A 16,599-nucleotide genomic window follows, 5' to 3' on the forward strand; every position below is an offset into this window, starting at 1 on the left:
ACAAGAGGTCATGAAAAAGGGAATTAAAAGATAAGTTTATTTTAGTGCAAAGAATCTTGAAATCTGTATCTTCATAATATACATTTCCATAAACCTTCTGAAAACTCCAAATAGGGTAACTTTGCATCAAAATAAACTCATCTTTTAATTCCATATTCCATGAACTTTCTGAAGTGCCTTTACATAAATACATATATATGACATATATAAATATATATACTTTTTAATCTGCACTTTAAATGGGGGCTATTTTCATATTGTGTAACAATTTCCATATAGCATTTTCCTAAGCACCTCAGGCTCCTATCAGGATTTTGTAGAACACACTTCTTTGTCACAAATCGGCCCGAGTCAGTTTAAATCAAATTTATTATGCAGAGGTATCTAAAGTAAAGTCTGTAATATACTGATTTCAAACACAGTTTTCAGAAAGTATGACTAGTGCATTATTTACTTACACAAAGACAATTTATTATAGCAATGCCATGCAAATAAAAGTTATATCCTCGGCCGGCACTGCGGCTCACTAGGCTAATCCTCCGCCTTGCGGCGCCGGCACACAGGGTTCTAGTCCCGGTCGGGGCACCGGATTCTGTCCCGGTTGCCCCTCTTCCAGGCCAGCTCTCTGCTGTGGCCAGGGAGTGCAGTGGAGGATGGCCCAAGTGCTTGGGCCCTGCACCCCATGGGAGACCAGGAGAAGTACCTGGCTCCTGCCATCGGATCAGCGCGGTACGCTGGCCGCAGCGCGCTGGCCGCGGCGGCCACTGGAGGGTGAACCAACGGCAAAGAAAGACCTTTCTCTCTGTCTCTCTCTCTCTCTCACTGTCCACTCTGCCTGTCAAAAAAAAAAAAAGTTATATCCTCTTAAAATTGGAAGATAAAGAAAGGTATCATATATTTAATCCTGATTATGTTACTGGTACTTCTCCAAAAACAAGGAGAAAACTCACCAAATCTAAAAGTTAAACGTATAATATTGTTATTTTCAGTATGCCTGCCAATAAACATATACAAAATCAAATAAGTATTCCTACAACTCTTTCTCATCTGGATTCAATAATCCTTTAGACAACTCAATGAAAATTCCCAGGGAATTTTTACAGAATGGGAAAAATACACATTATAAATTTAGCAAGACAAAATGCAGGCCCTATGAGAAACACTACTATTAACCACTAACTAAAAACCAATAGTCAAGGTTTCAAAATTACAATAAGAAATGAGCATCACAAGCAGTAAACTATGCTAACACAGGAAAGATATCTACAAAAATCCTCTAATACATAACTAGATGCTGTACTCATACCTGGAAAGCTTCAGCTGAGTGAGCTGGATGTTCATCTTATCAATGACTGGAGGAAGAGAATAATGCTCCACAGCAATCAAGCTGAAGTTGTTTTCAACTCTGATTAAACCCAGATCTGCGATGACAGCATTAGGTGACACTGAAGACTGAGGAATAATAATAACTGGTGCCTTCAGATTGATGTCCATCAAAAGGCGGAAACTCCTGTGAGCCAAGTCCTTCATGCTGGAAGCAGCTCTTTCCGCAGCCTGAGCGGTGGCTGCACTCACAGCTTCTTTAGCAGTTTGGAAATTGTTGAGGAAATTCTGTTGGAGGACACTGTTGCTTAGAGAATTTTCTCAAAAAGCAAGTATTTTTAAAAGGAAAAGCTTCTTAAAAGCATTTACTTTAAAGAGGAAAACTAAATAAAATAGGTCATATGAAAGAGATGCTGCTTATGGTTGTATATATCACAGAGTAAAGCCTAGAAATATACATTCCGAGCTACTAACAACAGCTGCCTCTAGAAGAGTTAACTTTCATTTTCTCTATTTCAGAACTATTTAATTTTTATGACAAATTTTTCTACTAATTCTTTTTTACACCTTTTTTTTTTCTTTTTTTTTTTTTTTAATGAACACTGGTCACTGAAAACTCAAATTTAAATGAAAAGGTTAGGGGCCAACATGTGGCACAGATAACTGAAGCCACCTCCTGCAACATCAGCATCCCCTAGCAGAGCACCCAATCAAGTCCCAGTTGCCCCTCTCATGACTCAGCTCCCTGGTAATGTGCCTCAGAAAGCAGCAGAATATGGCTCAAGTATTTGGGTCCCTCCCAGCCAGGTAGCAGACCCAGATAGTCTGCCCCAGCCCCAGCCACTGAGTCCTTCTGGGGAGTGACCCAACAGACAGAAGATCTGTCTCTCCCTATCTTTTTCTCTGTCACTCGCATTTCAAATGAATAAATAAATCTTAAAAAAAAAAAAAAAAAGAAAAGAAAAGAAATAAGCAAATAAATGAAAGGGTTAAAAGAAAGCACTTCAGGGCCAGCGCTGTGGCACAGTGGGTTAAAGCCCTGGCCTGAAGCGCCGGCATTCCATATGGGCTCCAATTCTAGTCCTGGCTGCTCCACTTCCAATTCAGCTCTCTGCTATGGCCTGGGAAAGCAGTAGAAGATGGCCCAAGTCCTTGGGCCCCTGTACTCATGTGGGAGACCCGGAAGAAGCTCCTGGCTCCTGGCTTCGAATCAGCACAACTCTGGCCATTGCTGCCATCTAGAACGTGAACCACCATATAGAAGACTTCTCTCAGTCTCTACCTCTCTCTGTAACTCTTTCAAATAAACAAAATAAATCTTTAAAAAAAAAAAAAAAGAAAAAGAAAGCACTTCACTTTTCCCAAATTGGATTCAGTGCTTTCCTTCCGGGTCAGAGGAATAAAGTTAATTCTTAAAAACTGAGGTTTGGGGGCTGGCATTGTGACATAGCAGGTTAAGCTGCCAGCTTGTGATACTGGCATCCCATATGGGCCCCAAGGTTCACCTCGGCTGCTCCACTCCTGATCCAGCTCCCTGCTAAAGCACAGGGGAAAGCAGCGGAGGATGGCCCAAGTGCTTAGGCCCCAACCCATTTAGGAGACATGGAAAAAGCTCCTAGCTCCTGGCTTTGGCCTGCCTTGGCCCTGGGGCCATTGCAGCCATTTGGGGAGTGAATCAGTGGATGGAAGATCTTGATTTCTCTCTCTCTCTCTTTGTAACTCTTTCAAATTTAGAAAAAAAAAAATATTAAAAAATAAAAGCCTATGGTTCTGTCAGCTACTTTATAAAGTTTTTTGCCAGCGCCGCGGCTCACTAGGCTAATCCTCCGCCTTGTGGCGCCGGCACACCGGGTTCTAGTCCCGGTCGGGGCGCCGGATTCTGTCCCGGTTGCCCCTCTTCCAGGCCAGCTCTCTGCTGTGGCCAGGGAGTGCAGTGGAGGATGGCCCAGGTGCTTGGGCCCTGCACCCCATGGGAGACCAGGAAAAGCACCTGGCTCCTGGCTCCTGCCATCGGACCAGCGTGGTGCGCCGGCCGCAGTGCGCCGGCCGCGGCGGCCATTGGAGGGTGAACCAACGGCAAAGGAAGACCTTTCTCTCTGTCTCTCTCTCTCACTGTCCACTCTGCCTGTCAAAAAAAATAAATAAATAAAAAATAAATAAATAAATAAAAAATAAAAAAATATAAAGTTTTTAAAAAAATGTACTCAAGCATTCACAAAGATATTCAATTCTTTATGATACTACAATTAATAAGACTCAAAAGGTCTCTAAATGGTAAGAACCATTTCATACCAATTTCAATTAAAAACAGACTTTCCTCACTCAAGAAAAGGTCATTCTTAGAAGCAATTTTTTATGCTCATCAATTAATAAATACAAAAGCAACTTAATCTCTCTCCCATTCCCCAAAATAAATTATCTTCTACAAAAGTAAACATGGTGGTTGTGGTAGAAATTCCTGACTTGAAAGCTTTGATTAGCAGCCACAGGAAGAGGCAGAGGCAGAATGAAACTCTTCTGCCCATGACACACAGAATTATAAGAGAATTTCATGGCTTTGTTGATCACAAATATAACCAACTTCTGTTAAGTTCCATTATTAGTCTTTCTATTGCCTAATGAGCTTCCTTTCAGCTGAATACCTGTAAAGACATTTCATCAAACAACAGCGAAAAGTCCTAAATTTGATCAGAAAAAATTTTTAAAGCATGTAACTGAAAATTATAGAGAACAGTTCCTATGTTCAAAACAATGATTTTTAAAAATTCACTGGTTATCCATCATGGAATTAAAAATTTTTTATTTAGCATTTGGGAATTTATCACACTGCCCTATTAGTGAAGATTTTGATTAACATGGTTCAATCACATAGGCAAACTATTTAAGACTCAATGAGAAAGAAGTATTTTTTTAAAACACTTACCAAAAGAGACATGAAGAATTTATGAACATAAACAATCTGAATACAACCCACTCTGAGGCTCAGTCTGCCGTCCACCTTAGTCACATCAGCATATCCCTGCCCCTCAGTGGCATCTGGATAAAGAGTCATTTGGAATCTAAAGACTTCATCTTCCAAAATAGAAACAGCCTAAAAAGATGAGGTTAACCAGTTATGACATCAAAGGGGCTGAATAGCCTTATCACTATACCATAGTTCCCTTACTACAGACTGACACAGAAAGGAGCAACATACAAATTCAACCTGAAAAATAATTATTTAAAAATATTTAACTTGGAGGCCGAGGTTGTAGCATAGTGAGTAAAGCCACAAGCCAACCACCAGCATCCCATATGAGTGTTGGCTCATGTCCCAGAGCTCCACTTTCAATCCAGCTCCCTACTAATGGCCTGAGAGAGCAGCAGCAGATGGTCCAAGTGCTTGGGCCTGTACTTACATATGAGACCCGGAAGTTTGGCCTGGCGCAGCCCCAGCAGTTTTGGCCATCTGGGGAGTGAACCAGTGCATGGAAACTCTCTCTCTCTCCCTCTTTCCCTCTGTCTGTCTCTCCTCTCTGTAACTCTGCTTTTCAAATAAATAAATCTTTAAAAAAATTTTAATACTTAACAGTAACATTTTCCTGTTTCTATGAAATTATGAGTGGAAATATCAACCACGTAACTGTTCAGAAATAACTTTTACTGCAAGTAAGGAGGTTTCACCTGTGCAAAGTGTGAAAGCAGACTGTTACCATGCCCACCCAAACCCTAACAAAATGCCTGACATATGACAACTAATACGTCTATACCAAATAGACTAAATGGATCACAGTATCTCAAATCCAAAGAACAAAATAAATTTCAATATAAAAATCTATTTTAATCACCTTTTTATGAATGGACAGCAAATCAGCATTTGTAACTACAATATTCCGAAGTCTAGCAAACACATCAGTCTGCTTTGGCTTCACAGAAATAGAGGTGTCCATCCCTATGAGAAACACAACATTTATAAAATTTCCACTCAAAGTGAATCAATTTAGGAGTATCTTAAGACCACAACAGATACCACCAAGATACATAATGTCACAATTAGACATATTAACAGTATCAACTTCCAGGTGTGAGATACCTAAAGTCTGTAATATCTTTAAGTGCTACAGACATCTCATACACAAAAATGGAAATTTTAAAATAAAAAAAAAAAAAACACTAAATTTCAAGGAAAAAAATCACATTTCAAAAAGTCAAATAATTAGGGTCAGCCTTCTGGCGTAGCGAGTTGAGTTGCCGGCATCCCATATGGATACAGGTTCATGTCCTGGCTGCTCCACTTCCAATCCAGCTCCCTGCTAACATGCCTGGGAAAGCAATGGAAGATGGTCCAAGTGCTTGTGCCCTTTTACCCGCATGGAAGACCTGAAAGAGGCTCCTGGATGCTGGCTTTGGCCTGGCCCAACCCTGGCCATTGTGGCTATTTAAGGAGTAAACTAGAGGAGGGAAGACCTGTCTCTCTCCATCTTTCTGTAACTCTTTCAAATAAATAAATAAATCTTTTTTTTAAAGCAAACTTAAAAAAAAAAATTCAAATATCCTATGCAATGGCAAGATCAGAACTGGTCATTTGGAAAGATATATTTGTTAAACAGCCACCTAATAATCGTGTTACTCTATTAAAACTGTTGCTCCAGTAATTAAAAATAAATGAGGCTGGCACCGCGGCTCACTAGGCTACTCCTCCACCTACGGCACCGGCACCCCGGGTTCTAGTCCCGGTTGGGGCGCCGGTTCTGTCCCAGTTGCTCCTCTTCCAGTCTAGCTCTCTGCTGTGGCCCAGGAAGGCAGTGGAGGATGGCCCAAGTGCTTGGGCGCCTGCACCCGCATGGGAGACCAGGAGGAAGCACCTGGCTTCTGGCTTCGGATCGGTGCAGCGCCCTGGCCGTAGTGGCCATTTGGGGAGTGAACCAACAGAAGGAAGACCTTTGTCTCTGTCTCTCTCTCTCTCTGTCTAATTCTGCCTGTCAATAAATAAATAAATAAATAAAATAAAAATAAATGAAAACTATTTGATGAGTTAGTACTCCTATTTATCTAATAAACTGTAACCACAATAAAGTCTTCTAGGACTTCTCTCCAAAGAGTTTGTCATCCTCAAAATTTCTAAAGGCACATGAATTTCAAAGTAAAGAGAGAATGCCTGCATCTAAATAATGTTCCAAAACCATTACCATTCCTGCTATTAAACAGATATACAGTACTACTTATTAAATGGAGATAATTTTTAACCTTTTTAAAGAGTGTTTACTATAGTACTAGTCATTTTCTAAGCCTATGTAAATGTGCAGATTTTACTTATTCCTCAAAACAGTCCCATGTAAAATTATTACTATCTGCATTTTACAAAAGGGAGAATTAAAGCATAGAAAGGCTAATCAATTTGCTCAATATCAGTGAGTATCACAGCAAGGACCTGAGCCTAGAGGCAGGCTGGCTCCCAAACCTATGGCACCGCTCAATCAGGCTGCCTTACTCTTACATCAAGCTGATGACAAGAAAGGCTCACAAAATGTCCTGTAGAAACTTCTTTTCCTGCTGCTATACTGATACAATAAGAAAACACTGGTGCAATAAGGATAATGACATTACTCTTCAGTCTGTGAGATGTACCACGATATTCTGAAACTGCAACCAGTACAATAAGAAATTAACTTCAAGTTTACTCTGAAATTTTTTAAACACATAAAGAATGTCTCAAGTCAGCAATGGATTGTAGCAAATTTACCTCTAACATTTCAAAGTTCATTTTTGAAAACTCTGCATACATCTTCAATATAAGTAAACTAATAAATGACTCATGAGACATTTACCATTTACAGGCACATTTTTCCGGTATGTTATTGTAAAGGACCAGAAATACCTACACCAAGGAATAATTATTTACCATGTATTCTGATATCTGCAATGTTACAGTTCTGATCACAAACAAAGATGTTAAATGCATTCAATTCAGCTGTGACCTTCAAATCAAACACATCCTCCTGGGAAACGGTGCTGGATACTGAAAAGTCACAGAAATGTTGTAATCAGCAAAGTGCAAAGATAACAGGACACACAAAATAATCATTTAAATCATTAAGACTATGTAAAGTACAATGTGAAACCAAAAAGTTCCCCATTAAAGTAACATATAATTAATACAGATTTTGACTCAAATTTAGGGTGTCAATCAGACAGAAACTAACATGTTCCCCTTTAAGAACAAAGATAAATATTAGCAGCACTTTAAAACTACAATTTGCAGGACAGAAACCTTACTAAAATTTTTCTCATGGGAAAAACAGAAATCCTGTTTTTAGAATCTTATTTTGAATTCCTTTTTATATCATATATTAAAGCAAAGAATAATTAATGAAAAGCAAAAATGAATAATAAAATTCATATGTACCATGGCACATACATGTAATTATCTGCAGAATCAATTTCAGTAGGTTATATAAAACGAATTCATAGAGAAGTGAATACAAATGGCAAAAGTTAAAAAAAATTTAAAAAGAAATATCTCCTGGTATGCGTGTGTTTTGTGTGTTTACGAATCTCAATTTAATGGATTCCCTGAATCTACATTTGTGCAGGTCCTGATTAATAAAGTTAGAGAGTATTTTGCTACAACCCTGTCCCACCTGAAGGAAACAGAGCCTTCTTAAAACACAGCAGGGGCTGGCGCTGTGGCACACGTACTAGGCTGAACCTCCTCCTGCAGCACCATGCAGCATAATCAAATGATAAAAACTCACTATATAACAAAACTTGAGACTGTTTTCTTTGGTCTAATATTATTTGTAGTATCATTATGCTCTTAAAACTGTATGTATGAAATACATGAAATTTGTTCCCTTCATATAAATAAAGGTAAAAAAATAAAATAACTTACATACTACAAAGAAAAATAATGATTTTCTGTAATTTATTCAACTAGATTCAAATAATCTAATAAAGGTCTAAAAATTAAAGAATTAGATATTACATATATATATATATATATATAAAATATAACATGAAAAATATCCAAATAGTTCTTGACTTAAAAAGAACCATATGGGACAGGAATCATGGTGCAGTGGGTTAAGCCTCCACCTGGGTTGCCATATCCCATACTGGAGTACCTGGTTCAAGTCCCAGCTATGCCATTCATCTGATACAGCTTCCTGTTAATATGCCAGGGAAGGCAGCAGATGGTGGCCCAAGTACTTAGGTTCCTGCAACCCCTGAGGGAGATGCAGATGAAGCTCCTGGTTTCTGGCTTTGGCCTTGTCTAGCCCTGGCTATCAGAGGCATTTGGAGGGGAGTAAACAAGTGGATGGCGATCTCTCCTTCTATCACTCTCTGGTACTCATTCAAATAAATAGATTTTAAAAACAGGCACATGTTGTTTATTCACAAAGGCTATTTCCAATCTAACATTTTTTTATATCCTAAGTCGTATCTCTAAGGAACATGGTGTGTGTGATCAACATACAACTTTGTTTAGAAATCAAATTCCATCTGTCTCTCCTGTGAACTCCCTTCTTCGGTGTCTCTTAAAATACTTAAAATTGTTGGGGCTGGCACCGTGGTGCAGCAGGTTAAAGCCCTGGTCTGAAGCACCATATGGGCTTCAGTATCCCATATGGGCACCAGTTCTAGTTCCAGCTGCTCCTCTTCTGATCCAGCTCTCTGCTATGGCCTGGGAAAGCAGTAGAAGAAGGCCCAAGTCCTTGGGCCCCTGCACCCACAAAGGAGACTCAGACGAAGCTCCTAGCTCCTAGTTTCGGATCAGTGCAGCTCCGGCCATTGCAGCCATCTGGAGAGTGAAGATGGAAGACCTCTCTCTGTCTCTACCTCACTCTGTAACTCTGTCTTTCAAACAAATAAAATAAATCAAAAAAATACTTAAAATCGTTGAGTACCAGGTAGAACTACCTGAGCAAATGAAACAGACATGATTATATCCATATTCTAACTTCTTTTCTCATTGTCAGTGAACTGAAGACTGCAAAGAAAAGTCAATGTAGGGTATACACAAATTCTATTTTATGTAAAATCTAGAGAGCAAAATCAAATAGTAAATATATACTAAACTTTTTTAAAAATTCCTCACTCAACTGCCCTATAATCCCAGAAGGACAAAATTTGCTTTATTTTGAAACAAATCTAATTTATCAGATCAGCTCCACTGTCAGGGTGCTAAATATTTATCTCAGTTTCATATGTAAGTTACTATATGTTGACCAAATTTCAGATACAAAGTAGGGGACAATGACTCAAAAATGAATACCTGCTTTAACAGCAACACTTCTAGACTCTCCGACAGGTGGTTTCAGCTCAGAGGAGGAAGGTGCAGAACATGGAATGGCAGATGATAAAAAATCCATAAATGAAAGTAAAGCTTCCAAATGAAGGACTAAGTCTAAGGATGTAAATGAAACCTAAAATAATGAAAATAGACAGAATTCAGATATGGTAACATTTTTACCTCAAGCTTCAACATACACAGGTAGCACAAGAATGCTCCAATTTTCAAGAAATAGCTATTACAGTGTCAACCTTTAACAGACAATAAACCAACATTCTGCCCACTCTCAGGTATCATTATAATTATAACCTCAACAAAACCTGATGAGCTTTAAATAAAGGTACAAGAATTATTATCAGGCCTTAAACTACATTTCAGATGATTCCATGACTGACTACTTTTGCTCAAATGGACCTTGAGCAATGTCTGAACCAGGTCATGCATTATTTTTCACCTTAATCTTATTCTAACTGTAAAGCAAATACATAATTCAAATAGTTAATGCTTTTATCAACACTGGGCCAAATGATCACGGTGGACAGAAATTAACAAAACACTCTTAAAAATGGATGATTTGTATACTCAACAAGTAATCATTAATTCACATCTTGGAAACAAATAATCTTGTAGGAATCAATCACTTTTTTGTATGAATTATATTTCAATTCCATAACTATTTTATCTACAAAATTAGATCTGTTGGTACTGCCACCCTTATTCTAATATTAGAACTCACACTTGCACAACTGAAAATGGCCATGAAGCTATATTTAATCACTCAGACAACCCAGACTTACCTTCAACTTCTGTTTAGTACTGTCATGAGTAGTTCTGAATTCTGGTCCATCACTTTCTGCCTACAAACAGTGGAGAATTAAACCCCTGGGTTACAGACACTAAAAAAATCACACAATTAGAAACACATCATCTTTCTTTTTATAGGATGCATATAAAGCAGTATACACCAGTTTCTTAATGGTAAAGAACATGACAGAAAACTGACAACATAAACAGTCCTCACAACCTACAGAAACAAAAACTCAAATCCCTTATCCTACTCTGGAGGAAATGCTAATATATCTAGATTAGGCATACTAATAATCTAAAAGATCAGAAAAAATGCTAGTACATATAGACTATAACACACTTCTATTTAGACTACAGTGGGCCTTTATTTATTAAAACAACCTAGAGTAATCAGAAGGTTAATAAAGTACTCAGGATTTTCAGATACTTCCATACAACCGAATCAACAAATTCAATCAACTACAATCAACAAATTCAGAAAGAAAAATTTTAGAGGAAAAAAATAAAGTATTAAATAAAAGGGAGATAGATAAATACAGATGTAACTTTACATATTAAAATATGAGAAAACCTTAAAAACAAAACTAGGTACCTTTGTCAGTAACATCTTTAGGAGGGGCTCATCAGTTATATTAGAAGAACTAATAATGTGAAGAGGTTCTCCATTTGAACCTGGTACAAAACAAGACAAGGTTTGATCCATTAAGTCTCTTAAACATGTCAAACATACATATTGTTGTCAAAACTCGTAGAATTATACATTAAAAAGGGTGACTCATACTGTACATAAATCATGCCTCCATAAATCTGGCTTTCAAAAAAAATAATGAAGTTCCATGAAAACATCGGAGATGGTACCAGTTACCACCTTTATAACATTTGGTACTAACAGTATTATTCTCACTTAAGTAAATCATTAAAAAAAAGCTATATTATAATAGTCGGAATTAACTCAAGTCTACTTTACTTAAATATATCCCACAGTGTCCCTATAAATGTTAAACACCCACAGCAACTTTAAAAGTTGGCTTGGTACAATTTAGAAAGTGAATTTAAAAGGTGGTAAGACATCTATTAAACAATAACTTAGTATTTATTTGGAGGGGATTATAGGTAATTTTTAATTAAAGTTTAAATGATTCCTTCTAGATGTTTTTAATTTTTCTATACTTTTTGATTTTTGTTTTTCCAAAGAATATATTAGTATAATTGAGAAAAATTTCTAAAACTCACATAATTTAAAAATGAATAGTAACAAATAAAAGTTAGGTTTCCTATTAAACTAAAATAATTTTTCAAAAGGAGTCCTGGGTTCTGTAACTGGGAGTTTCACCTGGATTCTGATTTCCTGTGATGCCAGTACTCGTGGCAAAGTTATAATAAAATGGCATCTTTTACAAGTCCTGAAGTGTTATAAACACTGAAGACATATGCTTCATTGATTTGGATTTTTAGATAAAAAGATATTTTTTTAAATATACTGTTGGAGGGACCAGCGTTATGGCACAATAGGGCACCAGCATCCCATAGGGGCACTGGTTCTAGTCTCGGCTGCTCCTCTCCCGATCTAGATCTCTGCAATGGCCTGGGAAAGCAGTAGAAGGTGACCCAAGTGCCTGGGACCCTGCACCCAGAAGACGCTCCTTGCTCCTGGCTTCGGATAGGCTCAGCTCCAGCGGTTGCAGCCGTTTGGGGAGTAAACTAGTGGATGGAAGACCTTTATCTCTCCTCCTCACTGTCTGTAACTCTACCTCTCAAATAAAATCTTTTAAAAAATGCATATACATATAGATATACTGTTGGTTTATGATAACTACATAAAATGGTAGAATTTTTTAAATATCAAATCCTTTGTACTAATGTGATGAATTTAAATAATGGTGACATAAATCAATATGTTTAATACTGATAAAAAGGTAAAGACCATCAGCCTCCTAAACAATTTACACAGACAATACTTAACACTTACCAGTGAAATCAAAGCATCGCATACTAATTTTTTTTAGATAAGCTTTAGCAGTCATGTCATAAGTTCTAACTTGAGCTTCCACTCCAAGCTGTAGGACATTGAGTTCATGTAAAGGTCTTCCTTTCTTTTCTGTTTTTTTCACCAAAGTAACAACAACCTAGAATAATGTACCAGAATTACCACAAACTAACTCATTAATACACAATGAAGATAAAGTCGAGAAAATTTAACAACCATCCAGAGTGATGTTACCAAGAAACTAATATATTATAAAGAAATTTGCTTTCATCTGTGCCTGAAAATTGCTTAGCCTTATTTATATCCCAAAAGGCACATTTGCTTATTTAAACTTTTGAGGCATCACCACTAATTCTAGTAGTTTTAAAAGTACAAAATAAATAAATAAATAAATAAATAAAAGTGTTGGGGGGAGCTCATATTATTCCTAGAAGTTCTAGTCAAATGGTTAGCCTTTCATCTGAAAGTTCATGAGAACAGCAGCCAAGCTTTAAACAACTCATAAGGCTTGTTGGTCCTACTGACATTCTGAGTTGTCAAGGTTTCCTAGTAGGCATAGTGCTGTGTAATGCAGATGTTTAGCAGTGACCCGGCCTCAATCCACCAGGTACCAGGCAGCATCCTCTCCTGGTAGGGGCTGCAAATTTTGCTTCCCCTCCACCTCAACCACTGTCCTAAGGGAAGGTAATTATTGTAATAAGCATTGCAAGTGATATTACAAAGGATTTAGGAGTCTTCTATGTACTTAGGTTAATTAAGTAAATTTACAAATAGAATGATTTACCAATGTTTCAATTATCAAAGCTTAAATACCTTCAATAACTATGATATTAACCAGAAAAAAACATAAGTTTATCATGAAAGAAGTTACTTTCAAAGCATGTATTTCAATCTTAAAAAGTACAAACTATGTTTAACAGTTTAATTTTTTTTTTTATTTATTTTACAGAGTTATAGATACTGAGAGAGAGAGACAGAGAGAAAGGTCTTCCCTCCGTTGGTTCACTCCCCAAATGGCTGCTATGGCCAGCACTGCGCCAATCCAAAGCCAGGAGCCAGGAGCTTCCTCCAGGTCTCCCATGCGGGTGCAGGGACCCAAGCACTTGGGCCATCCTCCACTGCCCTCCCAGGCCACAGCAGAGAGCTGGATTGGAAGAGGAGCAACCAGGACTAGAACCTGGTGCCCATAGGGAATGCCAGCACCGCAGGAGGAGGATTAACCAGTGAGCCACGGCGCCGGCCCCAACAGTTTAATATTTTTACTCAGAACAAAGAATAAAAGCACTACACAGAATTGAATAAAGGCAGCACTGGAAAGAAGTTCTTGCAGGTGTCTATACCCACTCTGCTTTTCTGCACAGACACTTATGCTCATTCCTCCTCCTACCTGGTCCTAGGACCTTTCCTGATCTCCTTCTCTCTATTAATTTTCTTCAAAAATCCAACTCAAACGTCCTTCCTCCAGGAAATCTTTCCTGACTCCCCAAGTATGCCTAAATGCTCCCTCCCTACCATCAACATCACAAGCTCCAACAGTACTTTATACACATTTTTAGAACACTTTAAAAAAGTTTAATTGCTTGTTTTCTTGTTTGAGTTCAGAGTCTAAGTCTTACACCAAGCTCATACAATGAATACTTGTTGAATGCTCAGTGTGTGAATAAACCAGAGGAAAATCCAATTTTTCCTCAAGCAGCTCTAGATGGTAAGCCGACAGCAGTAATGTAACATTTTAAAAAAATGTAGATGAGGCCAGTGCTGTGGCGTAGCAGGTAAAGCCACCGCCTGCAGTACCAGCATCCCATATGGGCTCCGGTTCAAGTCTCGGCTGCTCCACTTCTGATCCCACTCTCTGTTATGGCCTGGGAAAGCAGTGGAAGATGGGTACTTGGGGCCCTGCACCCATGTGGGAGACCCAGAGGAAGCTCCTGGCTTCGGATTGGCCCAGCTCCAGCTGTTGCAGCCAACTGGGGAGTGAATCAGCGGTTGGAAGACCTCTCACTCTCTCTCTGCCTCTCCTCTCTCTGTGTAACTCTGACTTTCAAATAAATAAATGCATCTTTTAAAAAAATTGTACACATGCTATTATTTACTCTATCAACAGTGCCTATACTTGCAAAAGGGTTTCTATCACTATTTCCCATTCCTTACTTTCTAATGTGAAATTCGCAGCAAGTCAGATTCCACCTGTCCTATAGTCACTAAAAAGCATGATACAAGGAAATGCTACCCTTTTCTCTGTGATATGATATCCCTCTAATATATCATCCGTAACAAACTCTAAAATTTTAAAACATCACTGCTATATGTTAACAGCCTATATAAGACTTTTTATCCACATCATTAACCTATGCTTATTTTAATAGAGGATGCTCTAAGTATCCATTATTTATTCACTTTATTTTACGAAAACAGATGAAAAGTACAGACCTCTTTAATTTCAAAATTCAGGAGTATACTGACGATGTCCACAGATCTCATTGCTTCCATTCCAACTATTAAGGTGTCCTGTGAGGCATGTGCATCTCGATGGGGGACAGAGATCACATGGTGCTCTTTAATTTCACCTAAAGATGTTTAAAAGAAATTCATTCACTTCTGTTCACGTATTTCTTCCATAAGTACTTAGAGGACATATATGTGTGTTCTGGACCTGGCATAGCCACTGAAAATTCACAGATCAGTAATAGCTCTTGCCCTAAGAGAACACTCAGGTTAGTACTAGAGACAAATACTAGAGAAGGTGTCCTGGCCCAGCAGGTTAAACAACAGCTTATAACGCTGGCATCCCATTATCATAGCACCTGGTTTGGGAAGGCAGCAAATGATGGTCCAAGTACTTGGGCCACTGCTACTCATTTGAGAGACCTGGATGGAGTTCCTGGCTCCCGATTTCAGCGTGGCCCTGCCCTGGCTGGATGGAAGATCTCTTTCTCACTCTCACTCTGCTTTTCAAATAAACAAAAATATCTCTTTTTAAAAAAGAGATCAACAGCTTTAAGATAACAAACAAAATAAGCAGGATATACCTACTCATATGAAGAGGAAAAATGTTAGAAGGGTCTATATAAAACTCTTAGGAAGCACGGGTTAAGGTACGCCATTGTTATGAAAGAAAGAAAGGCTTAACCGAGGAGGCATCATTCAAGCAGGGTGGAAGACCCTCCTTCCACAGAGAAGACTTCCAACAAAGAAGGGTAGGAAAGTGTGGGAAGTCACAGAGAGATTACACACGGCGGGTTCTGCATACAGAAGGGATTTGGATATGGTTACATCATGAGGAGGATATCAAGTAGCAAGGCTGTAAAGCAATAAAAAAAAAAAAAAAAGAGAGAGAGAGAGAAGTTAGGGGCTGGTGCTGTGGCAAAATCCCGGCCTGCAGCGCCGGCCTCCCATACGGGCACCGGTTCAAGACCCCGCTATTCCACTTCTGATCCAGCTCCCTGCTATAGCCTGGGAAAACAGTAGAAGATGGCCCAAGTCCTTGGGACCCTGCACCCATGTGGGAGACCCAGAAGAAGCTCCTGGCTCCTGGCTTCCGATCAGCGCAGCTCCAGCTGTTGCAGCCAATTGGGGAGCAAACCATCTGATGGAAGACCTCTCTCTCTGCCTCTCCTCTCTCTGTGTAATTCTGCCTTTCAAATAAATAAATAAACCTTTTAAAAAAAAAAAAAGGAGAAATTAAGGCCTCTTATACCATACTAAGAAACAAATAAAGCTCTTTGGTGCTGTTTTTCTGAGAGTTCCCCTAAAAGTGCAAAAAACTGTTTCCAAACTGTAACACATAAAAACAATGACAGCTACTGCTTGCTAATGTAATTTGTGCCAGATACCGTGCTAAGGGCTGCACATGGATTGTCATACAAAGTTCTCACAACTTCCTTTGAGGAAGTTTATCATCCTCAGTTCACAGATGAGCAAATAGGTTTGGAAAAATGTACCACGTTGTCCATTTATTACACAGATGGCAACTGGTGAAGATCAAGTTCATCAGTCTGACCTTATTTCCTTCATTCTCATCTATCCCTCAATATCACCACATCACTTACTACTGTGACCACTAATGCAGCATACAGGAACCCTGCAGTATAAACCACGCATACAAGCCACTGCTCTTAATTATTGCCTTTAATAAAACAAGACTCTGGCCAAGATTTCTTAACTGTCACCTTACCTAGCACTGTTCCAAGCATAATGTGAAGCAGGAAAG

The 16,599-nt window shown here is 38.6% G+C and overlaps 1 protein-coding gene across 5 annotated transcripts in view; it reads right to left on the reverse strand.

Moving 5' to 3' along the window:
• The window catches only part of VPS13C (vacuolar protein sorting 13 homolog C), a 201,835-nt gene that overhangs the window by 76,811 nt on the left and 108,425 nt on the right, over window positions 1–16,599 (reverse strand). For all 5 annotated transcript variants that reach the window (XR_007910408.2, XM_051822342.2, XM_051822343.2 and 2 more), the window contains 9 exons: window positions 14,820–14,956; window positions 12,372–12,528; window positions 10,995–11,074; window positions 10,393–10,452; window positions 9,578–9,728; window positions 7,205–7,321; window positions 5,151–5,254; window positions 4,247–4,414; window positions 1,307–1,611 (listed from right to left, as the gene is read on the reverse strand). Coding sequence is in view for 4 of the 5 variants with exons in the window: in XM_051822342.2 (XP_051678302.2) it covers window positions 1,307–1,611; window positions 4,247–4,414; window positions 5,151–5,254; window positions 7,205–7,321; window positions 9,578–9,728; window positions 10,393–10,452; window positions 10,995–11,074; window positions 12,372–12,528; window positions 14,820–14,956 (1,279 nt within the window). In the remaining variant the exon portion in view is untranslated. The remainder of the gene's footprint in view (window positions 1–1,306; window positions 1,612–4,246; window positions 4,415–5,150; window positions 5,255–7,204; window positions 7,322–9,577; window positions 9,729–10,392; window positions 10,453–10,994; window positions 11,075–12,371; window positions 12,529–14,819; window positions 14,957–16,599) is intronic.

Source organism: Oryctolagus cuniculus, chromosome 12 (genome assembly GCF_964237555.1).
Source record: "Oryctolagus cuniculus chromosome 12, mOryCun1.1, whole genome shotgun sequence".
NCBI lineage: Eukaryota > Metazoa > Chordata > Mammalia > Lagomorpha > Leporidae > Oryctolagus > Oryctolagus cuniculus.